This window comes from Oncorhynchus mykiss, chromosome 3 (assembly GCF_057628025.1).
Source record: "Oncorhynchus mykiss isolate SJ-2025 chromosome 3, ASM5762802v1, whole genome shotgun sequence".
In the NCBI taxonomy this organism is placed as follows: domain Eukaryota; kingdom Metazoa; phylum Chordata; class Actinopteri; order Salmoniformes; family Salmonidae; genus Oncorhynchus; species Oncorhynchus mykiss.
This window is the reverse complement of record NC_143024.1, coordinates 92,691,079-92,717,954: the sequence shown is the minus strand read 5'-3', so window position 1 is coordinate 92,717,954 and position 26,876 is coordinate 92,691,079. Positions and strand designations below refer to the sequence as shown.

Sequence of the window (26,876 nt, the reverse complement as noted above, 5' to 3'; positions counted from 1 at the left end):
AGTGGTGTCGTCTACAGTGATACAGACATCACTTATTATCAGTGGTGTCGTCTACGGCGATACGGACATCTCTTATTATCAGTGGTGTCGTCTACGGAGATACGGACATCACTTATTATCAGTGGTGTCGTCTACGGTGATCTTGACATCACTTATTATCAGTGGCGACCCGTCATTCAGGGCACCTGTTTTGAGCACCACACTTTTAGGTAAGAAAAAATAAATCTTTTTTTTTTGTTTTTTGGGGGGTTGCTTGTTTTGCTTGTTGCTTTGGTCATATGACAGGAAAAATAGAGCTCTTTGGCCACGCCCACCAGGGATGTGTTTGTCCACTGAAAAAAACAATGCACAGGTAGAAAATACCACATCCTTCCTGTAAAATATGGTGGTGGATCTTTGATGTTTGAATGAAAAGCACGACTGTTGGAATGACATCATACAGGACTTCCTGGAGCTGGGGGAGGGTGTAATGGTTTTGCTACAATGCTATTGGATGATGTTATGCAATCTGGCCATGTGCTGTGTGGTTTGTCACATGACACAACTTTAGGACATTTACTAAGTTGAGTTACGGTAAGGATCTGTGTGATGGTTTGAGGGAGAGACGGGCTGGGGGTAGCTGGTTGGGGTCAAGTCAAGAAGTGGATAGAAAACACTGTTGTTTTTCTTTGAGAATTCTTTAATTAAAAACATCATTTCAATCCACATCCTCATTGCTGATCTGAAAACTGAATTGAACCCAACCATGCCATTTGGCAGGAGATACTTGATCAATAATTACCCCACAATGCCATCTAGTGGTCAAATGCATTACAACAACAAAACACAAAGGAAAAAAATACAAATACACATTGTTTTGTTTCACCACAAGGTGTCGCTAATTGCATAGTTTTCACGAGGACAGGTTCTCTCTATAGAGGCTGAGCATGATACCCAAGACTGTGTGCTGTGTAATTTCTGGTAAATAACTCTTATTAGAAACAGGTTCACTTTCACGTCATTAGGGAACTTGCTGCTGAACTGAGCAGGGTAGTTCAGGTTTGTCTGTCTATGTAGTGAAAAGAATGTGACTCTTTGTGAGTCAAAATCAGTTGTCCTGTACCAGTCCTCGCAGACCAGAAACATCAAGTCCATACAGGAACTAGAATTCCTTGCAAACTGTGTCATAGTTTGACGTCTATATATATATATATATAGAGAGAGAGAGAGAGACAGAGAGAGAGAGAGAGCGAGAGAGAGGGGCAGAGAGAGAGAGAGGATGAGAGAGAGAGAGAGAGAGAGAGAGAGAGAGAGAGAGACGTCAAACTATGACACAGTTTGTAAGGGATTCTAGGTCAGGTGAACAAAAGGACTTGAGTTCCTGTATGTTGTTATGATCACACCACGACTCGTTAATCATAAGGCATACACCCCCGCCCTTCTTACTATATATATAGAGAGAGAGAGAGAGATGCTGTTTTGATCACACCACGACTTGTTAATTGACTCGTGGCCAATAAGTCAATATATATATATATATATATATATATATATATATATATATAAAACGTGCTTCATTTGAATGATTTGCCATTCTTTAAGGACTAAATACAAGTTTCTATTTTGTCTACCAACACAGTGATATCATCCTGTTTTTCTTCGTATTGGTTTCTCAATGTTTCTGGTTCATAATCTTGGTGCTTTCAAGACAAGGCAGAACGTCCAAGTCAAAATGTACCTATGTTTTTTTGCATAGAGCTTCCTGTTGGTTAATTCTGATACTTTCCAAGTGGGAAACTCAGAGCTCATCTTTCTACAACCAGTTCCCTAGTCTGACCATTCTGAGTTTCTGAGTTTAGGTGGCATGAGTTCTCATTTATATATTTGGGTTGTCATGAACTAACATTTTTGAGACAAAACCATGTTTAAATTGTACAGTATTGTAGTATTTTTTTAGATGGTTGTATATTGTAGTGAAGCTTAGTAATTGTAATATAGCTACATTACTGTTTTCAATTTCACTTTCTGTGTCGTTCATTTAAAAAAAAAACAATGTCTGAGATGGACGACTGGTTAGAGGTAGTGCAGAGAGGGTGGAGTCTCTGAGACGATATAAATAAGAGACGTTCTTCATTCTCTGGATGGTGATGAACAACAGGAAGGATTCTCTATACTCTCACTGCACATTAAGGACATCATTATAGAACAAAGATGGCATCACAGACAGCTGGTAGTTTGAAATGTAGCTTCTCACATTTACAGCAACAATAACAGTTGTTTTCTGAAGTGCTATTGCTTAATAAAATGGCGACTGGAAGTAGACCAACAAAGAGTGCAAAGGGCATCTTTTCAAAATGAGAACAAAAAGAGAACAATACCAGAACCTGTTCATCACAACCTTTCATCAAACCAATAATGAGTTTACATCATTTAGATTTAAGTTTAAAAACAACACGCACACATAAAACTTGAAAAAGCCATTACATGCACATGAGTAAAATCAGAGGATAACACACAATAAAGTCTGGGACTTATTTCCAATGAGGTCCTTTTGAGACAAGATGACTGGACAAGATCCAACACAGTTAAACACAGTATGGCAGTGAAATAATCAAACCAAAACATAGAAGAACATCTATCTCATCAAAAACAGAGAAGAAGAACATCTATCTCATCAAAAACAGAGAAGAAGAACATCTATCTCATCAAAAACAGAGAAGAAGAACATCTATCTCATCAAAAACAGAGAAGAAGAACATCTATCTCATCAAAAACAGAGAAGAAGAACATCTATCTCATCAAAAACAGAGAAGAAGAACATCTATATCATCAAAAACAGAGAAGAACATCTATCTCATCAAAAACAGAGAAGAAGAACATCTATCTCATCAAAAACAGAGAAGAAGAACATCTATCTCATCAAAAACAGAGAAGAAGAACATCTATATCATCAAAAACAGAGAAGAAGAACATCTATATCATCAAAAACAGAGAAGAACATCTATCTCATCAAAAACAGAGAAGAAGAACATCTATCTCATCAAAAACAGAGAAGAAGAACATCTATCTCATCAAAAACAGAGAAGAAGAACATCTATCTCATCAAAAACAGAGAAGAAGAACATCTATCTCATCATTCCAGTTACATCTTAGGGGTTATTCATATGGGCACAGAGGACACCAAACATATTTTTACTTTATTTTTAAAGCTGCCCAGAGAGGACGTTGTTTTTATAGGCAGAGGCAACTCATTCCATTCTGAGGCTCCACTATACAAGACAGTACCTTTCCCAGCATTACTCATGAACACACATCAGCAAAACTTGATCTGGTGCTGTGATTGTGTGCATCCCTAACACAAGGAAAGTAATCACTTAGATATCTGGGCACAGGACCAAAAATACTCCTGTAAACCACACCTAGTCTAATCAGGAAAACCCTCAACAGACAGCCAGTTTAGTTCCTGAAAGCAGCTCCTGCCTATGCGAGTACGTGGACTCAATACTTCAATACTACCCTTCAATACTACCCTGATCAGCTTATTCTGGGCTATCTGGAGCTTCTCCTTCACAAGTTTAGCCCCCAAACCAGGAAGTACTAACATAGTAAAAATGGCATTGAATGAGGGCAGTAGATAACACTTTAGTGGAGTCCAAGCAGCTTGGACTTTCTAGCCAAAAATGTAGTCCTGGCATTAACCTTCCCTAGCACCTTACTGGCCAAGCTCACACCTCCCAAGCTTCCATCAAGGATACATCCCAGGTAGCTAACAGAGGTTTTAGTAGTCAGCACCTCGCCCCCTAACTCCACTCTGATATCAGAGGACCAACACAATTTAGGTCTGGATCCCAAAATAATTTCTTCAGTTTTCCCTAAGTGCAGAGATAGCTTATTATCTCCAAGCCATTTGCTAAAGTTAGTCAGCTCTGTGCTAAGTATGCTCTCCAACATATTTTTACTTTTGTGAGACACCAGAAGTGTAGAGTCATCCGCATAAAGAAAAATATGGCAAGAACAAGCATCTTTCATATTGTTAATATACAATAAAAACAGTAGAGGTCCAATCACGCTCCCCTGCGGAACGCCACAACTAATTGGTTTTGCCTGAGACAGTGAACCATTAACCTCTACTACTTGCTCCCTACCTAATAAATAGGACTTTACCCAGCCTAGAGGGATACTGCTTAACCCCAGTACCTTCAGTTTGGAGATTAGGAGACAGTGGTTAACTGAATCAAAGGCCTTCTGTAGGTCAAGCAGTACCATTCCACACAGATTTCCCTCATCAATCTCTTTCCTGATGAAGTCCGTCAAGTAAAGTAGACATGAATCAGTGGAGTAGGTTTTTCTAAAACCCGACTGAAAATCATACATTAGACCCTGTTTGTTATCATATTCATACATTTGCTCGTGTACAATTCTCTCCAGGATCTTTGATGTTACACAGAGGATATATACAGGCCTATAATTCGCAGGGTCAGACTTTATCCCCTTCTTTTACAGAGGTATAACTTTAGCTTGTTTCATGTTCCTGGGAAAGGTGCCTTGTTCAAGAGAGAGATTAACGATATGCGTAATATTAAGGGCCAATTTGCTCAGCAGAATCTATTAGAAACCTTGCAGGAATATTATCCAGGCATGTGGCTTTGGAGCATTTAAACTCTGCCAGCGTACTGACTATTTTGGCTGTTGCTACCTTTGCAGATGAAAAAGAGCTTGGCCGAACCCCCCCTAACTCTACATAATACTTCTTGACTTGGTTGCTTCCATTCAAACCAGAACTGGTGGGCAGCTTGCTAACCAGCTTAATGGAAACAGAAGTAAAAAAAGAGTTGAATTCATTGACAACCTCTGCTTTTTCATATACCATCTCCCCCCTGATGTTCAGTCCAATGCTGTTTCGTTTGTTTTTGGTAGTACAACTACAGCCTAGTTCCTTAAATGATTTCCAAAGCTTTTTTAGGCTCATTTTGGTTCTCAATGATTTTCTCAGCAAAATAACCCCTCTTAGCTTCGTCCGTCCTGCTCTGTACTTCCTTTCTGTGATGTTTTTATAGGACAAAATCATGCTGCTCTTTAGAGTTCTTAGAGGCCTTATTCCTGGCTCGGATAGATTCTAGAATCTCATGATTAAACCAAGTTCTAGATCTCTGCTTTACCCTGGCCCATCTAATGTTTTTGTAAATATGTCTTTAAAAATCCTCCTTGTGCAAAATGTAATATAATGATCACTGATTCATTCATAGACTATTGCTCCACTGCGATATTTTAGATTGATCAGACACCACTATTAAGTCAATTGTACTTTGCACTGTTTCGCATATCCTGGTGTGATCTTTTATAATTTGGGTCAGAGCAAGTGATCTACAAAAGTGCATAAATACATTGTGGGTTGGGCTATTCTTTTTGCAGACATCAGTATTGAAATCCCCTAACGAAAGTATTTCCTTCAACAGGGAATCATTACAGTTTGACAACACAATTTCAAGACCTTCATAGAATGCATTCTGATTGGGCGGCCTATAACACACCCCCAACAAAATCGGCCAATTGGTTTTGGGAAGGCAGATATCCAGCCAGACAATCTCCAGATCAGCGTTTAAATCTGATCTGACGTTAAAAGTCATGTCTGATCTTACAAACGCACATATTCCTCCACCGTTCCGATCCTTCCTGACGACAGAATAATTACCCATCTCAATTTCTGAGTCAAAAACAGATGAATCCAACCATGTCTCAGTAAAACATAAGACACCCATCTCTGATTTGCAACCCAACAGGCGTATCTCATCGATCTTCGGTAGTAGGCTTCGAACGTTGAAGTGCACAAAATGTAAGCCTTTCTTCCCAAAGGCCTCATTGAATTCCCGACCCACTTGTAACTCGCCTCCCACTGCTCTGCCATCTTCCCACTGCCCTGTCTCCGGTGGAGCCTCTGTTGCCACGGATAACCCCTCCCCAGGTGCTACTCCATCGTCCTCACCACCGTGTCCCCCGTCACTTGCTTCTGTTGGCCTCCGTTCCGCTGTGGACCCCCCCTCCTCCGGTGCACTCTCCACCCTCGGTAAGTCCTCTGGACCAACTCTCCCTTCAATGCTCACACACCCTTCGGGTACAGCACACAGACAGCAACGGTAAGCTTCATTGACCCTGTGTCCAAAGTTACTATCGCTGCATTTTAAATGAATCCACTGCGCGCATTTCCTAACATACCAAGGCTTTGCTGTTACTCTTATCCCAACGTTCGCAAGAGGAGCCTGGGTGCATAGGCCGTTTGATGGGGTTCATGATAAGCTGAGTTTCAGGGCATTGATGGATATCCCCCGATAAGAGAAGGCATAGAGTTATTATAAGATCTCCGCCATTCATTTGTGATTTCAGACTGGCCTTCGATGATCGTTTTGGTTTGTGCCCAGGTGCTATGAAAGTTTGTTGTATGTAACAGTCCTTTACAAATAAGAAGTGCTGAATGCCTATCAAAAGTGTTTGCATGAGAATGTACTCTTCTTTCATCTAGGTTGCAGACGCAATTATTTCCAGTGACGTTTAAAACAAACACATCAATTAAAAGTGCTGCCACCACGCTGAACTTGCCTGTCGCCATCTTGGACCTGAATATAGTAGTCACATTTTGTGGTAGAAATTCCCTGATAGTGGGCGAGATTTGATGTGCTTTAGATGCTCAGACATGCCCTCACCCTGTCATTGTGTGCTGTGTAGTTCTGGTAAACAACTCTTGTCAGAAACAGGTATGGAGGGTTTCAAATTCACATTTGATTAAACGGAAAGATATGTGCTGCACCTTTCTTGACACGGATCACTTAAACCAACATTTCGGTCATGACGGTCTCATCTGACAAAACAGGAACCACACTAAAGGTCACTGAAACTTGAGAACGTAATAACGTGGCTTTATTAAATGACCATTAATATATTGTGAAGGAGCTCCACTATGCAGAACGTTCTTTTCGATCTATTCGTCAATACTTTGATTATTCCTTCACCTATCTGGACATCATTCCACAGTTCAGACACTATTTTCTGAAGCAATCTGAGAAGTTAATCAGGCTACGTGCAAGATACAGATTAGCAACCATAACATATGTGACAGGCAGTGACAGGAAAGGATTGTGGTCAAACCAGTCTTTTCAATGCCGGTAATCTACAGTACGAAATGTCCTTTGAACAGCAGTAGTCATTGTAATGCCCGTAATCTGTTCTATTCAACAGTTTGCAAAGGTGAAGGAAAGCCTCAGGCTGTCCCACATAGGCTGTCCCACATACACCATGGGACAGTCACAACAGACTGGACAGGTACACACACCAGTCACCACAGACTGGACAGGTACATACACAAGTCACCACAGACTGGACAGGTACATACACCAGTCACCACAGACTGGACAGGTACATACACCAGTCAACACAGACTGGACAGGTACATACACCAGTCAACGCAGACTGGACAGGTAAATACACCCTGGGGCAGTCACCACAGACTGGACAGGTACATACACCAGTCACCCCACAGACTGGACAGGTACATACACCAGTCACAACAGACTGGACAGGTACATACACCAGTCACCACAGACTGGACAGGTACATACACCAGTCACCACAGACTGGACAGGTACATACACCAGTCACCACAGACTGGACAGGTAAATACACCAGTCACCACAGACTGGACAGGTACATACACCAGTCAACACAGACTGGACAGGTACATACACCAGTCACCACAGACTGGACAGGTACATACACCAGTCACCACAGACTGGACAGGTACATACACCAGTCACAACAGACTGGACAGGTACATACACCAGTCACCACAGACTGGACAGGTACATACACCAGTCACCACAGACTGGACAGGTACATACACCAGTCACCACAGACTGGACAGGTACATACACCAGTCACCACAGACTGGACAGGTACATACACCAGTCACCACAGACTGGACAGGTACATACACCAGTCACCACAGACTGGACAGGTACATACACCAGTCACCACAGACTGGACAGGTACATACACCAGTCACCACAGACTGGACAGGTACATACACCAGTCACCACAGACTGGACAGGTACATACACCAGTCACAACAGACTGGACAGGTACATACACCAGTCACCACAGACTGGACAGGTACATACACCAGTCACCACAGACTGGACAGGTACATACACCAGTCACCACAGACTGGACAGGTACATACACCAGTCACCACAGACTGGACAGGTACATACACCAGTCACCACAGACTGGACAGGTAAATACACCAGTCACCACAGACTGGACAGGTACATACACCAGTCAACACAGACTGGACAGGTAAATACACCAGTCACCACAGACTGGACAGGTACATACACCAGTCACCACAGACTGGACAGGTACATACACCAGTCACCACAGACTGGACAGGTACATACACCAGTCACCACAGACTGGACAGGTACATACACCAGTCACCACAGACTGGACAGGTACATACACCAGTCACCACAGACTGGACAGGTACATACACCAGTCAACACAGACTGGACAGGTACATACACCAGTCACAACAGACTGGACAGGTACATACACCAGTCACCACAGACTGGACAGGTACATACACCAGTCACCACCAAACTGGACAGGTACATACACCAGTCACCACAGACTGGACAGGTACATACACCAGTCACCACAGACTGGACAGGTACATACACCAGTCACCACAGACTGGACAGGTACATACACCAGTCACCACAGACTGGACAGGTACATACACCAGTCACCACAGACTGGACAGGTACATACACCAGTCACCACAGACTGGACAGGTACATACACCAGTCACAACAGACTGGACAGGTACATACACCAGTCACCACAGACTGGACAGGTACATACACCAGTCACAACAGACTGGACAGGTACATACACCAGTCACCACAGACTGGACAGGTACATACACCAGTCACCACAGACTGGACAGGTACATACACCAGTCACCACAGACTGGACAGGTACATACACCAGTCACCACAGACTGGACAGGTACATACACCAGTCACCACAGACTGGACAGGTACATACACCAGTCACTACAGACTGGACAGGTACATACACCAGTCACCACAGACTGGACAGGTACATACACCAGTCACCACAGACTGGACAGGTACATACACCAGTCACCACAGACTGGACAGGTACATACACCAGTCACAACAGACTGGACAGGTACATACACCAGTCACCACAGACTGGACAGGTACATACACCAGTCACCACAGACTGGACAGGTACATACACCAGTCACCACAGACTGGACAGGTACATACACCAGTCACCACAGACTGGACAGGTACATACACCAGTCACCACAGACTGGACAGGTAAATACACCAGTCACCACAGACTGGACAGGTACATACACCAGTCAACACAGACTGGACAGGTAAATACACCAGTCACCACAGACTGGACAGGTACATACACCAGTCACCACAGACTGGACAGGTACATACACCAGTCACCACAGACTGGACAGGTACATACACCAGTCACAACAGACTGTACAGGTACATACACCAGTCACCACAGACTGGACAGGTACATACACCAGTCACCACAGACTGGACAGGTACATACACCAGTCAACACAGACTGGACAGGTACATACACCAGTCACAACAGACTGGACAGGTACATACACCAGTCACCACAGACTGGACAGGTACATACACCAGTCACCACCAGACTGAACAGGTACATACACCAGTCACCACAGACTGGACAGGTACATACACCAGTCACCACAGACTGGACAGGTACATACACCAGTCACCACAGACTGGACAGGTACATACACCAGTCACAACAGACTGTACAGGTACATACACCAGTCACCACAGACTGGACAGGTACATACACCAGTCACCACAGACTGGACAGGTACATACACCAGTCAACACAGACTGGACAGGTACATACACCAGTCACAACAGACTGGACAGGTACATACACCAGTCACCACAGACTGGACAGGTACATACACCAGTCACCACCAGACTGAACAGGTACATACACCAGTCACCACAGACTGGACAGGTACATACACCAGTCACCACAGACTGGACAGGTACATACACCAGTCACCACAGACTGGACAGGTACATACACCAGTCACCACAGACTGGACAGGTACATACACCCTGGGGCAGTTAAAACAGACACAGAATACATTTTAGTCCTAGAATAAAAATAATATTCCATGTAGATCCAGGATTTAGATGAATCTGTATCCGGGGCAACCTTCCAGATACTGTATGTTAGTGGTAAACCTAGAACCGGTTGAAATACAACAGTCAAACTGTACACAGCACACATCATGTGCAAACATAAATCCACACACCATGATCAGAAAAACACTGAAATGGAAAATAACCACCCACAAACAAGAGTGGGAAAACAGGCTGCCTAAGTATGGTTCTCAATCAGAGACAACGATAACCAGCTGCCTCTGATTGGGAACCATACCAGGCCTAAACATGGAAACACAACACCTAGACATACAACATAGAATACCCACCCACCTCACACCCTGACCAAATTAAAAATAGAAACATACAAAGCAATCTACGGTCTGGGCGTGACAGTATGGTTCATTGCCAACGCAAATATTATTCAAACGAGATAACATGCAAACTCTAGTTTCAGTGTTCTAGTATGAACAAAAACTTCATTGGTTGGCTATATAACTAGGACGATTATCAATGCAAAATACATGTATTACCATCATAATAATAATCTTGTTACAAACAGCAAGGTTTCTCCTGCCACTATCTTTATAATTTCTAACTTCATTTGATTTATTTCCTTATACAGCTAAGATCACACTGGATGAAAAAACAGCCAAACCAAATCTCCTACTGTCCCCTGACAGGAAAAGAGCTTTATACTGCTGCTTTCAATCAGAGGGAAGTGGTTATACTGTGTGTACTTTTTGCCCAGTTGAATGTATTTCTGTTTGCAGTTTCACTTTTCAGTCAAAATACAGAAGCCAGTGTCAACATCTGAGCATTTGTGACCGACAGGCTCAAATCGGTCTTACAGTATGTAGCAACATTTGAAATTTAATTTTTTTAATACATTGGATAAAAGTAGAGACTCAGAGCTACAAAATGGTTTATTTCATACACTACAGTTGAGGAACAATCTGAAAGTAATTTTGCTTTGAAAGTTAACTTGTAAACTAATTTTTGAGAAAATGGCCTTTGAATGTTTTGGTACTACTACTGGAGAACTCTTCTTTGTCTACACCCATTCAGTGTTGTTCACACCCTCTTATGCTTTGGCCCCGCCCATCTCTTTAAGATCCAAACGTTCTGTACTAACAACAGCAGTCAAGCACCCAAGCTAACTTTCCAGCTACTTCCAGACATCTAAGTGAGAGAGAGAGAGAACAGCTCACTGAACATTATTCACCCTAGTAGAGCTGGTTAGGCTGTTATGTTATCCAGAGTGTTGGTGACTGCAACTGTGCTGTCAAATTGTCCGTTTGTAAATTCAGAGCGTTTCGCACAGTGGATGCTCTGGTCAATGAGTTTACTGAAGTTTACTGACAACAGCCATATTCAACGGGTATTGAGCATTTGTAAATTCATAAATTATTCTGTGCTCTCTGGCACACTCAGACGAGAATGCTCTGAAATCGGAGTAGAGGGCCAGACTGAATTTATTTAATCACCCGAAATGGTTACTTGCATAGTGGAGTCTTTTGTTAAGACATGTAGCTAGCTAGCTATACAATGAACCATGATCCCAACTCATGACGTTACTACCCTGAATGAATCTGCAGGTAGTTTACCAACCAGGTTGTAATGATGTGTCCTGGGAGTGAGTGTTTTAATAAATAAACACAACGTAATACAAAATAAGAAACACAAACAATGCACAGAACTGACACAGGAACAGAAACAATAACTCCTGGGGAAGGAACCAAAAGGAGGCCGTCATTGACTTGCCTAGTTAAATAAAGGTAAAAAAATATATATATATATATATATATATATATATATATATGGGGAAGATAATCAAGTATGTGATGGAATACTTATTTTCCACCATAATTTGCAAATAAATTCATAAAAAATCCTACAATGTGATTTTCTGGATTTTTTTTCTCATTTTGTCTGTTATAGTTGAAGTGTACCTATGATGAAAATTAGAGGCCTCTCTCATCTTTTTAAGTGGGAGAACTTGCACAATTGGTGGCCGACTAAATACTGTTTTGCCCCACTGTATAGGGAAGGTAATCAAGTATGTGATGGAGTCCAGGTGAGTCAGTTGACGCGCAGGTGCCCGTAACGATGGTGACAGTTTGGTGTCATAACGAGCAGCCTGGTGACCTAGAGGCCGGAGAGGGAGCACACGTGACACAGGCTCAACGTTAGCTAGCTAACATTAGGCTATAGCTAGCCAAGAAAATGTTTCTTTCTGTCAAAATTAGAAACATTTCATATCTGATAATGTAGCTAGCCAGACTCCTACCTGTATACCGTTACATCATTCATGGATGCATCTCCTGTTGGGTGAGGATGTAATCCGGATATAATCATTCTCGAATTCCACTGATTTCAAAACTCAGTCCTCCAGAAAGTGGAGAGCAACATTTACACTGTTTTAATACATACAATGCTTTTTTTTTTTAAAGCCGCGTTAAAAGTTTACGTTCAAACTGCTCTCCTGTGAAGTAGTAGCCTCATGCAGCGCAACACATCTCCTTCACATAGAGTTGAGCAGGATGTTGATTGTGGCCTGTGGAATGTTGTCCCTCTCCTCTTCGATGGCAGTGTCAAGTTGCTGGATATTGAAGGGTACTGGAAAACGCTGTCATACATGTCGATCCAGAGCATCCCAAACATGCTCAGTGCCAAACCTTCATACCATAACTGCAACACACAGCCCATATAGTATAGTTGTCACCACATTAGCTAACATCATCATCAACATAGCAACTAGAACTAACGCATCCTAGGTTTTGTATTGAAGTCAATGTACCCAGAGGAGGACAGAAACTAGCTGTCCTCCGGCTACACCATGGTGCTACCTAACAAAGTGCTGTTGAGGCTACTGTAGACATTCATTGCAAAACAGTGTGTTCTAGTCATTTATTAGGTTGACATGTGAATAATTATTTTAGTATACTTGTACGTAAAAATGACACATTTTTCACTATTTCAATTTTTATGAAATTCATTGAGTGTGATGGTCCTCCCCTTCCTCCTCTGAGGAGCCTCCTCTGGTGTGAAATCCTCTGGTTTGTTTGGGTCATTCCAACAGCAAGTACAGTTCTTGTTTTGACAAGCTTTTTCTGTCCGTCAATGTGAATATGAATTTGCACTTGTAATTCCTTTCAGTTCAGAAAACTATTCGCTACTCTGTCATATTTGACACATTTTACATGTCCTTTTGGATACGTGGTTTAGAGGGTAGTTGACATTGTAGTTTAATGTAACAACTTCTTGCATTAGACTGTGGACATTCAAGAGTGTCTTAAAAAATGTGGATAGCTGCTTTTCCACTCAATCCTCAATCTACAGGCTGGTCATAGATCCTCAGTCTACAGGCTTGTCCTAGATCCTCAATCTACAGGCTTGTCCTAGATCCTCAATCTACAGGCTTGTCCTAGATCCTAAATCTACAGGCTGGTCCTAGATCCTCAATCTACAGGCTTGACCTAGATCCTCAATCTACAGGCTGGTCCTAGATCTTCAATCTACAGGCTGGTCCTAGATCCTCAATCTACAGGCTTGTCCTAGATCCTCAATCTACAGGCTGGTCCTAGATCCTCAATCTACAAGCTGGTCCTAGATCCTCAATCTACAGGCTGGTCCTAGATCCTCAATCTACAGGCTGGTCCTAGATCCTCAATGTATAGGCTGGTCCTAGATCCTCAATCTACAGGCTGGTCCTAGATCCTCAATCTAAAGGCTGGTCCTAAATCCTCAATCTACAGGCTTGTCCTAGATCCTCAATCTACAGGCTTGTCCTAGATCCTCAATCTACAGGCTGGTCCTAGATCCTCAATCTACAGGCTGGTCCTAGATCCTCAATCTACAGGCTTGTCCTAGATCCTCAATCTACAGGCTTGTCCTAGATCCTCAATATACAGGCTGGTCCTAGATCCTCAATCTACAGGCTGGTCCTAAATCCTCAATCTACAGGCTGGTCCTAGATCCTCAATCTACAGGCTTGTCCTAGGTTCTCAATCTACAGGCTTGTCCTAGATCCTCAATATACAGGCTGGTCCTAGATCCTCAATCTACAGGCTGGTCCTAGATCCTCAATCTACAGGCTGGTCCTAGATCCTCAATCTACAGGCTTGTCCTAGATCCTCAATCTACAGGCTTGTCCTAGATCCTCAATCTACAGGCTGGTCCTAGATCCTCAATCTACAGGCTGGTCCTAGATCCTCAATCTACAGGCTTGTCCTAGATCCTCAATCTACAGGCTTGTCCTAGATCCTCAATATACAGGCTGGTCCTAGATCCTCAATCTACAGGCTGGTCCTAAATCCTCAATCTACAGGCTGGTCCTAGATCCTCAATCTACAGGCTTGTCCTAGGTTCTCAATCTACAGGCTTGTCCTAGATCCTCAATATACAGGCTGGTCCTAGATCCTCAATCTACAGGCTGGTCCTAGATCCTCAATCTACAGGCTGGTCCTAGATCCTCAATCTACAGGCTTGTCCTAGATCCTCAATCTACAGGCTGGTCCTAGATCCTCAATCTACAGGCTTGTCCTAGATCCTCAATCTACAGGCCGGTCCTAGATCCTCAATCTACACGCTGGTCCTAGATCCTCAATCTACAGGCTGGTCCTAGATCCTCAATCTACAGGCTGGTCCTAGATCCTCAATCTACAGGCTGGTCCTAGATCCTCAATCTACAGGCTGGTCCTAGATCCTCAATCTACAGGCTGGTCCTAGATCCTCAATCTACAAGCTGGTCCTAGATCCTCAATCTACAGGCTTGACCTAGATCCACAATCTACAGGCTGGTCCTAGATCCTCAATCTACAGGCTTGTCCTAGATCCTCAATCTACAGGCTTGTCCTAGATCCTCAATCTACAGGCTGGTCCTAGATCCTCAATCTACAGGCTGGTCCTAGATCCTCAATCTACAGGCTGGTCCTAGATCCTCAATCTACAGGCTTGTCCTAGATCCTCAATCTACAGGCTTGTCCTAGATCCTCAATATACAGGCTGGTCCTAGATCCTCAATCTACAGGCTTGTCCTAGATCCTCAATCTACAGGCTTGTCCTAGATCCTCAATCTACAGGCTGGTCCTAGATCCTCAATCTACAGGCTGGTCCTAGATCCTCAATCTACAGGCTTGTCCTAGATCCTCAATCTACAGGCTGGTCCTAGATCCTCAATCTACAGGCTTGTCCTAGATCCTCAATCTACAGGCTGGTCCTAGATCCTCAATCTACAGGCTGGTCCTAGATCCTCAATCTACAGGCTTGTCCTAGATCCTCAATCTACAGGCTGGTCCTAGATCCTCAATCTACAGGCTGGTCCTAGATCCTCAATCTACAGGCTTGTCCTAGATCCTCAATCTACAGGCTTGTCCTAGATCCTCAATATACAGGCTGGTCCTAGATCCTCAATCTACAGGCTGGTCCTAGATCCTCAATATACAGGCTGGTCCTAGATCCTCAATCTACAGGCTGGTCCTAGATCCTCAATCTACAGGCTGGTCCAAGATCCTCAATCTACAGGCTGGTCCTAGATCCTCAATCTACAGGCTTGTCCTAGATCCTCAATCTACAGGCTGGTCCTAGATCCTCAATCTACAGGCTTGTCCTAGCTCCTCAATCTACAGGCTTGTCCTAGATCCTCAATCTACAGGCTTGTCATAGATCCTCAGTATACAGGCTGGTCCTAGATCCTAAATCTACAGGCTGGTCCTAGATCCTCAATCTACAGGCTGGTCCTAGATCCTCAATCTACAGGCTGGTCCTAGATCCTCAATCTACAGGCTTGTCCTAGATCCTCAATCTACAGGCTGGTCCTAGATCCTCAATCTACAGGCTGGTCCTAGATCCTCAATCTACAGGCTGGTCCTAGATATGGAGGAACTGTTATAGTTTTTTTTATTTTTTACATCTTTACTTACGGTGAGAGTGAAAGAAACATAGGGAAGTGTTTGTGTGTTTTGTTACGGCTAGGAGTGGGTGGTGGGGGGTTAAGAAACTGCAAATCAAACTTGTGACACCTCACCATATACGCCCTATCTGATTATACAAGAGGCTATTGTATTGACCATGAATTCAGTCGTTTGGAACAGCGTGCATTTTTTCCCCAATACTGGCTTACTTTTCCAATCCATTAAGCCAACGGTGTAAATAAAGTCTTTCTTCAATTCTCCGGTTTTGGTGCTTTCCAAGTCCAACTCTCATAAAACCCAAACTTTCCAACATGTATGTAGCCTACGACTGAAATAATTAAATTAAAAAGTACTTTTGCTGCTCTCTAGGGGGCGGGGAGTGTCGAGTGTAGGGGGAGGGGAGGGGAGTGTCTAGCTACAGTTGGTATCTGTTTACTGAATATTTCCCCTTTCAGTCTCTGTGGGGAGCAGGCTTGGCTACTAACTCTGTACTAGACAATTAAATTATGTATAAAAGTTTCAGAAACAATGCAAAATTGGACTGCAGGTGAGTCAATTGATGCAGTAAGACTATAACGAGGCACATTTTATAACTGTCGATATAGCTTTCACTGTGTTTTTCCAAATATTCAAACATGCATATTTTAATTACATTTGATCCAAGCAGTATGATAAATTAATAGATGTTTTTATGTTGTTATTGTTGCTGTTGAAAGTCTATTCTCATTGGTTGTGATGATCATTTCCAGAAACATTAAACGACAGCCAGAGCTTTGGAAGTTTTGGCAAATCTTGGGAAAAAGTAACACATCCTTATGATTGTTGTTCACAACCATTTGGGAAGCCTAATCTCAGCTTTTATCAGGTAAGGAAAACAACAAACAAGTCAATTTACGCAGTGTCTGTGTGTGTGTGTGTGTGTGTGTGTGTGTGTGTGTGTGTGTGTGTGTGTGTGTGTGTGTGTGTGTGTGTGTGTGTGTGTGTGTGTGTGTGTGTGTGTGTGTGTGTGTGTGTGTGTGAGTGTGTGTGTGCGTGTGTGCATGCGTGTGTGCGTGCGTGTGCGTGTGTGTGTGTGTGCATGTGTGTGTGTGTGCGTGTGGGTGGGTGGGTGTGCGTGTGCATGTGTGTGTGTGTGTGTGTGTGTGCGTGTGTGTGTGGGTGTGCATGTGTGTGTGTGTGTGTGTGTGTGTCTGTGTGCGTGACCTTTATTTTTAATATCTGTCGGCGTGGTGCCAGTTTTTTTTCTTGTTCTTTTTTGGGTGTAAACAACTTCAGAGTTTTGCAACTTCCTCTTCAACTCTGCTTCGAATTCTAGAATAGGTCCAGTGTTGATGAACTTCTACCATATTTATTTTTGCTTGCAGACAATCAGAAGACCGCTGAAGAAATGTCATATTTTATTTAAGAATTTTCTGAAGGTAAATGTAATACTTTTACAAAATTATTGATTGAATGCTTTGTTTTGTTGAGTTAATCATGAGTATTGTATTGTTATTCTATGTTGTGTCAAATCAGTGAGACACTATAGAATTCCTAACAGTTGTTTTCTGTGTAGGGACCCTCTCGGATTTCCACCGTAGAAACAAGCTCATCTCTGGATGAGTGTAAAGCCATAATCAGAGAACTGGCCACCGAGCTACATCGGATATCAAAGGTAGTCCTGGTTAACATTTGAACAGGATAACCGGATTAACAGGAGTGAAAAGGATTGAACGGGATTACATGTTGAGAAATAGCAGAGCAGTAGAGATAGAACCGTCCTGACACAGTATAACAAACATTTGCATTGCAACATCTGATCGCCATGGAACATTTGAATAAATAAATACCCCCAAAAAATAGGGGAAGAACGGGGAAAGAATAAAGAGTTTGCATTGTAAAAGGACACATGAAAATTGCATGTGCTGCAAACACTGCCATTCAAAACAGACAGAGAGAGAGAGAGAGAGAGAGAGAGAGAGACAGTGAGAGAGAGAGAGAGAGAGAGAGAGAGAGAGAGAGAGAGAGAGAAGGGTCGAGGGGAACATGTAGGTGTTTTCCCTTCAACCTTTCAGTTGTATATGTCTTTTCTATCTCCATAGTATCAAGATAATTTCAACACCAGCCACGAGGATGGCTACAGCCTGGCAGAGTGTCAACAGTTCATCCTACAATGGGCGGAGGAGTTGAGCATCTTACCAAAGGTACTGTTGAGAACAACCACCAAAAACAGCAACATTATTGAATCCATGCAATGCTCCTGTAATGAGTGACAAACATCTGTGTTCAAAGATATCCGTGGGGCAAAGCAGGAGCTCACCAAAGCCCCTGCGTACCTGCTGGGAGGACTATGAGGTAGAGGAGAGAACATCTCCAAAAGAGGCTGAGAGAAGACTGGCAGAAGCTCAGCGCATCATCTCAGGATGGGCTGCAGGACTACAAACACGAAAACAGGTCTCACAACTAACAACAAACAATTTTAAACAACCTGTGCTTATTAAGACAAAAAATAAAAGCATTTCAACTTTTTAAGGTTTGTAAATTCTCATATATAATTTCTGTGTCTCTGTAGGACTCAGTGTGTCCAGGAGAGGATGTCTGTTCAGTCCTGCAGGATCTGGAGGGACAGTGGAAGAGTGGGAAACTACCCAACATGCTCCCTGTCATGGACTTCATAATCTGGACTGTGTTACAGGAACAACCTAAAGAGGTGTGGCATGATAGTAACCTATTATGATAGGGGTTTTTCCTTAATTTATGATGTTGGAATATATTTCTGAGTGATTAGTAGGACAATTCATCATTAATCATTGGTCACTTTGTCATACAGGGCTCCATCCCAGAGCTGTGGCTCAAATCCAAGCAGAGGTTCAAACACTCAGGTACCTCTCATTTGAGCTCAGATATCTATTTCATTTTCAACATGAGCTAAGATATCCCTTTCCTTTTCAACATGAGCTAACATAACATTAGTATTACACTGACTGTAGGCCTACACAATACTTTCAGTATATAGTTTGACATGCACAAAACCTGTTTTTTCATTCCTCAAACACTTTCTGTTTGATTAAGCAAATGCCTGCATGAATTGACCGTTCCTCAAAAATGCTTTCATTTTGTCCTCAGGCTTCAACACAGTGATTCCTGAACCAGGTAAGCAGTAGGATTAAAAATAAATTCAGTTGAATTCACTTTTATCAAATTACTTTTCGGTTGTAAACTCATCAGGTTTTAAAACATTGTTTTATTTCAGTATGGGACTGGATAAGCAAAGCATCAGGTAAATTAAACTACTAAACCATTGTGCTATTTCAACATGACAACGGCAGTCTTCATTCAGAATTGTTTTTAATATTTTTGTTTCATGCACCAAAAGTTTTTTATATTCCGGAAATCAAAAGTCATTTTTTTTTACCTACAGTTGACATCCTCTTGGACCCTGAATCAGCCAATCCAGATTTCATAGTGTCCAACAATCAGAAACGTGTGAGAGTGGGCAAAATAATAGAGAGTAAACATGATCCTAGAGACGGATACCGTCACTGCCGCGCATCTCACAAGTATGACGGGTGGTGGTGTGCACTGGGAACACAGGGCTTTACCAAGGGTAGGCATTACTGGGAGGTGGGGGTGGACGGGAAGACAGACTGGAGGATAGGGATAGCTAAGGAGTCTGCACCAAGAAGAGGCTTCAGTCAACTGAACACATCAACAGGTTACTGGACACTACGGATGCAGGTCAGTGGGCTGAAGGCTCTAACTGTTCCGGCTGTTGATATCAAGATTCCAGAACATCTCAAGAAGATTGGGGTCTACCTTGACATGGAGGAGGGGCAGCTCTCCTTTTATGACGTTGTAAGACGCAGCCATATCTACACCTTCAATAACACGTTTTCTGAACAGGTTTATCCAGTCTTTGGCACAGTAGAGACAGACAGAGACCTTATCATACTGTAGTACACAGCTAAATAGAAAATAAAAGTCACAGAAGTTATTGAGGATGTCTCATGACTAAGAACCACCCTAGACCACCCTAGACAACCGTAGACCACCCTAGACAACAGTAGACCACCCTAGACCAGTCTAGACAACCGTAGACCACCCTAGACAACCGTAGACCACCCTAGACCACCCTAGACAACCGTAGACCACCCTAGACAACAGTAGACCACCCTAGACAACCGTAGACCACCCTAGACAACAGTAGACCACCCTAGACAACAGTAGACCACCCTAGACCACCCTAGACAACCGTAGACCACCCTAGACAACCGTAGACCACCCTAGACCACCCTAGACAACTGTAGACCACCCTAGACAACAGTAGTCCACCCTAGACCACCCTAGACAACCATAGACCACCCTAGACAACAGTAGACCACCCTAGACAACCGTAGACCACCCTAGACAACCGTAGACAACCGTAGACCACCCTAGACAACAGTAGACCACCCTAGACAACCGTAGACCTCCCTAGACAACAGTAGACCCCCCTAGACAACCGTAGACCACCCTAGACAACAGTAGACAACCGTAGACCACCCTAGACCACCCTAGACCACTCTAGACAACCGTAGAGCACCCTAGACCACTCTAGACAACCGTAGACCACCCTAGACAACCGTAGACCACCCTAGACAACAGTAGACCACCCTAGACCAGTCTAGACAACCATAGACCACCTTAGACAGCAGTAGACCACCCTAGACCACCCTAGACAACCATAGACCACCCTAGACAACCGTAGACAACCGTAGACCACCCTAGACCACCCTAGACAACCGTAGACCACCCTAGACAACAGTAGACCACCCTAGACCACCCTAGACCACTCTAGACAACTGTAGAGCACCCTAGACAACCGTAGACAACCGTAGACCACCCTAGACCACCCTAGACCACCGTAGACCACCCTAGACCACCCTAGACAACCGTAGACAACCCTAGACCACCCTAGACAACCATAGACAACCGTAGACCACCCTAGACCACCCTAGACAAGCGTAGACCACCCTATACCACCCTAGACAACCGTAGACCACCCTAGACCACCCTAGACAACCGTAGACCACCCTAGACAACAGGCCATCATGTGATGACATCCCCATATTTTTAACATTGACATTTTGGCGAAATTACTCTGCCCATGATAGCACCAATTATGCCACAAAAAAAACACAGCTAATTCCATACATGACATGGTGTATATAATATTTACTAACTTTGTTCTGTTCTCTTCCATCGCCAAAGCACAGCTAATTCCATACACAACATTGATCTTTGATCTGTTCTCTTCCATCGCCAAGCACAGCAGGTCGATGGTAATCCATAATGGTGACCATCTATTATCCTTAATCCAGTTAGAAATCAGCTGTTTGCTAGAGTCTATCTTCCTAAAGAGTGTCTGCATTATGATTAATGAAGCCAGATGTATCTTTCTTTATGACTTGGGAAGCTTTACTTTCTGAATTTGAATGATAATATGACATTAGATGTTTACTATAATTTCATAATTTGAGGTTAGCTACAGTAATAATTTTTAAATTTTTTCATACTTCCTCAATGAGTTTGTAAAGCACTGACGAAGCTACAGAAGATAAAAATGTTTGTTTATTCTTTGTTTATGCACTTTGCACTTTGCACTTTCTGTTATTCTTTCAAGTATGGATTAAACAGAGCATATTTTAGTATCTTGGTCTTCCTTGGTTTGATGTTTTATTTCAGCTCATGAAACAATGGGACCAACACTTTACATGTTAACTTTATATTCTTTGTTCAAACAGACCGTTTGAAGAATGTAATTCAAGAATAACCATGAGGACGTTTATATGGGCACAGATGATGTCCAAACCAATCAGATATGTTTGTCTCTCAGCATCAGTCAGTTGGCCTGTGTTTATGAGGTCGCCTGTGTTTATGAAGTAGGACTGTGTTTATGAGGTAGGACTGTGTTTATGAGGTAGGACCGTGTTTATGAGATCGCCTGTGTTTATGAGGTAGGACTGTGTTTATGAGGTAGGACCGTGTTTATGAGGCCGCCTGTGTTTATGATGTAGGACTGTGTTTATGAGGTAGGACTGTGTTTATGAGGTAGGACTGTGTTTATGAGGTAGGACTGTGTTTATGAGGCCGCCTGTGTTTATGATGTAGGACTGTGTTTATGAGGTAGGACTGTGTTTATGAGGTAGGACTGTGTTTATGAGGTAGGACTGTGTTTATGAGGTCGCCTGTGTTTATGAGGTAGGACTGTGTTTATGAGGTAGGACCGTGTTTATGAGGTAGGACTGTGTTTATGAGGTAGGACTGTGTTTATGAGGTCGCCTGTGTTTATGAAGTAGGACTGTGTTTATGAGGTAGGACTGTGTTTATGAGGTAGGACTGTGTTTATGAGGTAGGACTGTGTTTATGAGGTAGGACTGTGTTTATGAGGTAGGACCGTGTTTATGAGGCCGCCTGTGTTTATGAGGTAGGACTGTGTTTATGAGGTAGGACTGTGTTTATGAGGTAGGACTGTGATTATGAGGTAGGACTGTGTTTATGAGGTCGCCTGTGTTTATGAGGTAGGACTGTGTTTATGAGGTAGGACTGTGTTTATGAGGTAGGACTGTGTTTATGAGGTAGGACTGTGTTTATGAGGTAGGACTGTGTTTATGAGGTCGCCTGTGTTTATGAGGTAGGACTGTGTTTATGAAGTAGGACTGTGTTTATGAGGTAGGACTGTGTTTATGAGGTCGCCTGTGTTTATGAGGTAGGACTGTGTTTATGAGGTAGGACCGTGTTTATGAGGTAGGACTGTGTTTATGAGGTAGGACTGTGTTTATGAGGTCGCCTGTGTTTATGAAGTAGGACTGTGTTTATGAGGTAGGACTGTGTTTATGAGGTAGGACTGTGTTTATGAGGTAGGACTGTGTTTATGAGGTAGGACTGTGTTTATGAGGTAGGACCGTGTTTATGAGGCCGCCTGTGTTTATGAGGTAGGACTGTGTTTATGAGGTAGGACTGTGTTTATGAGGTAGGACTGTGTTTATGAGGTAGGACTGTGTTTATGAGGTCGCCTGTGTTTATGAGGTAGGACTGTGTTTATGAGGTAGGACTGTGTTTATGAGATAGGACTGTGTTTATGAGGTAGGACTGTGTTTATGAGGTAGGACTGTGTTTATGAGGTCGCCTGTGTTTATGAGGTAGGACTGTGTTTATGAGGTAGGACTGTGTTTATGAGGTAGGACTGTGTTTATGAGGTAGGACTGTGTTTATGAGATCGCCTGTGTTTATGAGGTAGGACCGTGTTTATGAGGTTGCCTGTGTTTATGAGGTAGGACCGTGTTTATGAGGTAGGACTGTGTTTATGAGGTAGGACTGTGTTTATGAGATCGCCTGTGTTTATGAGGCCGCCTGACCACCCGCCACCAATACCACACCAATTGATGGTCTCTGGGAGCACAATGCTCTCTCAACATTTTCAAACCATGGCACATTGATGAATGTGGATTAGGATTCTATGGAAGTGCAGGTCCTGCGTTTACACCTCCAGCCCAATTCTGATTATTTTTCCACAAATTGGTCTTTTGATCAATCAGATCAGCTCTTTTGCCAATAACTGGGCAAAAGATCACAATTGGGCTGCCTGTGTAAACACAGCCAACTGACAATTATTGTTCAGATTAATGTCCAAATATTTAAAGATGCATCTTTGATCACTTCTTAAAGAATGTGCCCAATAATGCCTTTTGCTTGGCCACTATCAATGCATAATATTACGCAGCCTAATCTGGGTGTCTGTCGGATGTGTAAAGGCTGGGTTCAATCCGTATTCCTGAAGAGCTGCTCTACTGCTTGATAGAAAGTTTAATAAGGCAATGTTCCCCGCGTTAGCGCAGACTGCATTCACGGTAAAAGTTGGATTTTAGCTGAACCTATCATAAGAGTTCACAGGCCTTTATGTCCCTGCCGCGCATTGGCTCTGTCACGGACGTCCTCCTCTTCATCTGAAGAGGAGAGGCGAGAAGGATCGGAGGACCAAAATGCGTGGTTTGTGTTCATCATGAATTTTAATAAAGAAAACACTGAACCACACTATACAAAAACAGTTAAACGAAATAACGACCGTGAAGCTAATGAGAACTGTGCTGAACACAAGCAATCAACTTAGACAATCGCCCACAAACAAACAGTGAAACCCAGGCTACCTAAGTATGATTCTCAATCAGAGACAACTAATGACACCTGCCTCTGATTGAGAACCATACTTAGGCCGAAACATACAAATCCCCAAATCATAGAAAAACAAACATAGACTGCCCACCCAACTCACGCCCTGACCATACTAACTAAATACAAAACAACGGAAATAAAAGTCAGAACGTAAAAGGCTCCTCAATATTGCCAGCCACTGGCTGAGACGTGAGCCCGTCTGACATTCTTCTCTAAATCTTTTGGCTTCATTATTGAAATATTATTTCCACGATTTAAAAAAAAATATTTCAACTTTATTCAGTAATGAAACTAATCTAAAAAATAATCAGTACTAATACGCTTCTGTAGGAATACTCCCATGGTGATCCCTGAGGGGTATATCTATATATATATATACAGTGCCTTGTGAAAGTATTCGGCCCCCTTGAACTTTGCGACCTTTTGCCACATTTCAGGCTTCAAACATAAAGATATAAAACTGTATTTTTTTGTGAAGAATCAACAACAAGTGGGACACAATCATGAAGTGGAACGACATTTATTGGATATTTCAAACTTTTTAAAATAAATTATCGAGGTCACCCCCTCTCCTAGGGAGGGTGACATGTTCGATGCCAATATAACGCAGAGACAAAATCGAGTGGTTTGCTTCCAAAAAGTGGGCCGCAACTGGGTAAGTCGAGTTTTTACAAGCAAACTGGCACTGTCTCTGCTTTTTATATTTGAAAGAAAAGGTGATGCATGCTGGGGGCTTCTCTCCGAGCGATGAGCCGCATGGTCCTAAAGCCAGGCAGCTAACATGCTAAACATTCCTTGCAATTTAATTGGGATTAGAATGATTCTAGTCCCCAAAAATGTTCCTACTTTTTTTTTTGGGGGGGGGGGGGGGGGGGGTCTTGAGCTAGGGTACGCGACTGCTATACTCTGCCATACCCAACTGATGCCGGGGCTTGGTCGGCCATCATCGTAAATAATAATTTGTTCTTAACTGACTTGCCTAGTTAAATAAGGGTTAAATAAAAAATGTATAAAAAAAAATGCCTCTGCAGTTTGAAGCCTGGCTTGAGATGGCAGCAGGTGTTTAATCAATATCCACCCTTATGACATTGATGAAGCCTGAGTTGGAATGTGAAACTAGCTTTAGAAAATCCTGAGTAGATGTGAAAAAAGAAACGTCCCTGTCTTTCGAAGATAATTGGTAAAAATCTAAATAACTTCACAGATCTTCATTGTAAAGGGTTTAAACACTGTTTCTCATGCTTGTTCAAGGAACCTTAAACAATTAATGAAGAGACCTGTGGAATGGTCATTAAAACCTCTCTGGGATGTGGGACGGTACAGTCCCACCTCGCCAACAGCCAGTGATATTGCAGGGCGCCAAATTCAAAACAACAGAAATCCCATAATCATTACCAACATTTCTCAAACGTATAAGTATTTTACACCATTTTAAAGATAAACTTGTTGTAAATCCAGCCACAGTGTCTGATTTCAAAAAGGCTTTACGACGAAAGCACACCAAACGATTATGTTACGTCAGTACCTAATCACAGGAAAATACAGCCATTTTTCCAGCCAAAGAGAGTCACAAAAAGCAGAAATAGAGATAGAATGAATCACTAACCTTTGATGATCTTCATCAGATGACACTCATAGGACTTCATTTTACACAATACATGTATGTTTTGTTGGCTAAAGTTCATATTTATATCCAAAAATCTCAGTTTAAATTGGCGCGTTACGTTCACTAATGTTTTGCTTCCAAAATTGATTTTGCAGAGCGACATCAATTTACTAAAATACTCATCATAAATGTTGATGAAAATACAAGTGTTACGCATGGAACTTTAGATGAACTTCTCCTTAATGCAACCGCTGTGTCAGATTTCTAAAAAGCTTTACCGAATATGCACACCATGCAATAATCTGAGTACAGCGCTCAGACAACAGAACAAGCCATACAGGTATCCGCCATGTTGTGGAGTCAACAGAAGTCAGAAATAGCATTATAAATATTCACTTACATTTGATGATCTTTATCAGAATGCACTCCCAGGAATCCCAGTTCCACAATAAATGTTGAATTTGTTCGATAAAGTCCATCATTTATGTAGAAATACCTCCTTTTTGTTTGCGTGTTTAGTACACAATCCAAACTCACGAGGCGCGGGCAAGTCCAGGCAAAATTTCAGACAAAAAGTAATATCACAGTTCGTAGAAACATGTCAAATGAAGTACAGAATCAATCTTTAGGTTTTTTTTATCATAAATCTTCAATAATGTTTCAACCGGAGACGTTTCTTTTTTTTGCTGTAAATGGACTGTACTTGTGCACCTCAGGTTTCAACTCAGGTTGCATGGCCTTAACTTATGTATGGATTACTGTGTAAAAGTATATAAAGCATGCTAATATACTGGTGTGAAGGCATTTGGGCAGTGGTGTAAAGTACTACTTAAGTATTTGGGGGGGGGGATATACTTACTATTACTATTTATTTTAAAACTATTTCAAATTTTGCAAAAATTGTATAGGAGTAGATTT

General features: G+C 42.5%; 1 protein-coding gene across 1 annotated transcript; it reads left to right on the top strand.

Annotated features, from left to right (window-relative positions):
- Positions 1-16,402: 16,402 nt before the first annotated feature.
- Positions 16,403-21,831, top strand: LOC110520654 (uncharacterized). Its single transcript, XM_036975309.2, has 11 exons — positions 16,403-16,709; positions 16,912-17,027; positions 17,527-17,580; positions 17,718-17,816; positions 18,244-18,345; positions 18,434-18,595; positions 18,714-18,851; positions 18,972-19,023; positions 19,268-19,294; positions 19,395-19,421; positions 19,563-21,831. Exons 1-11 carry the CDS (start codon positions 16,691-16,693, stop codon positions 20,096-20,098), a joined length of 1,332 nt encoding a protein of 443 aa, XP_036831204.2. The 5' UTR covers positions 16,403-16,690; the 3' UTR covers positions 20,099-21,831.
- The last annotated feature ends 5,045 nt before the right edge of the window (positions 21,832-26,876 follow it).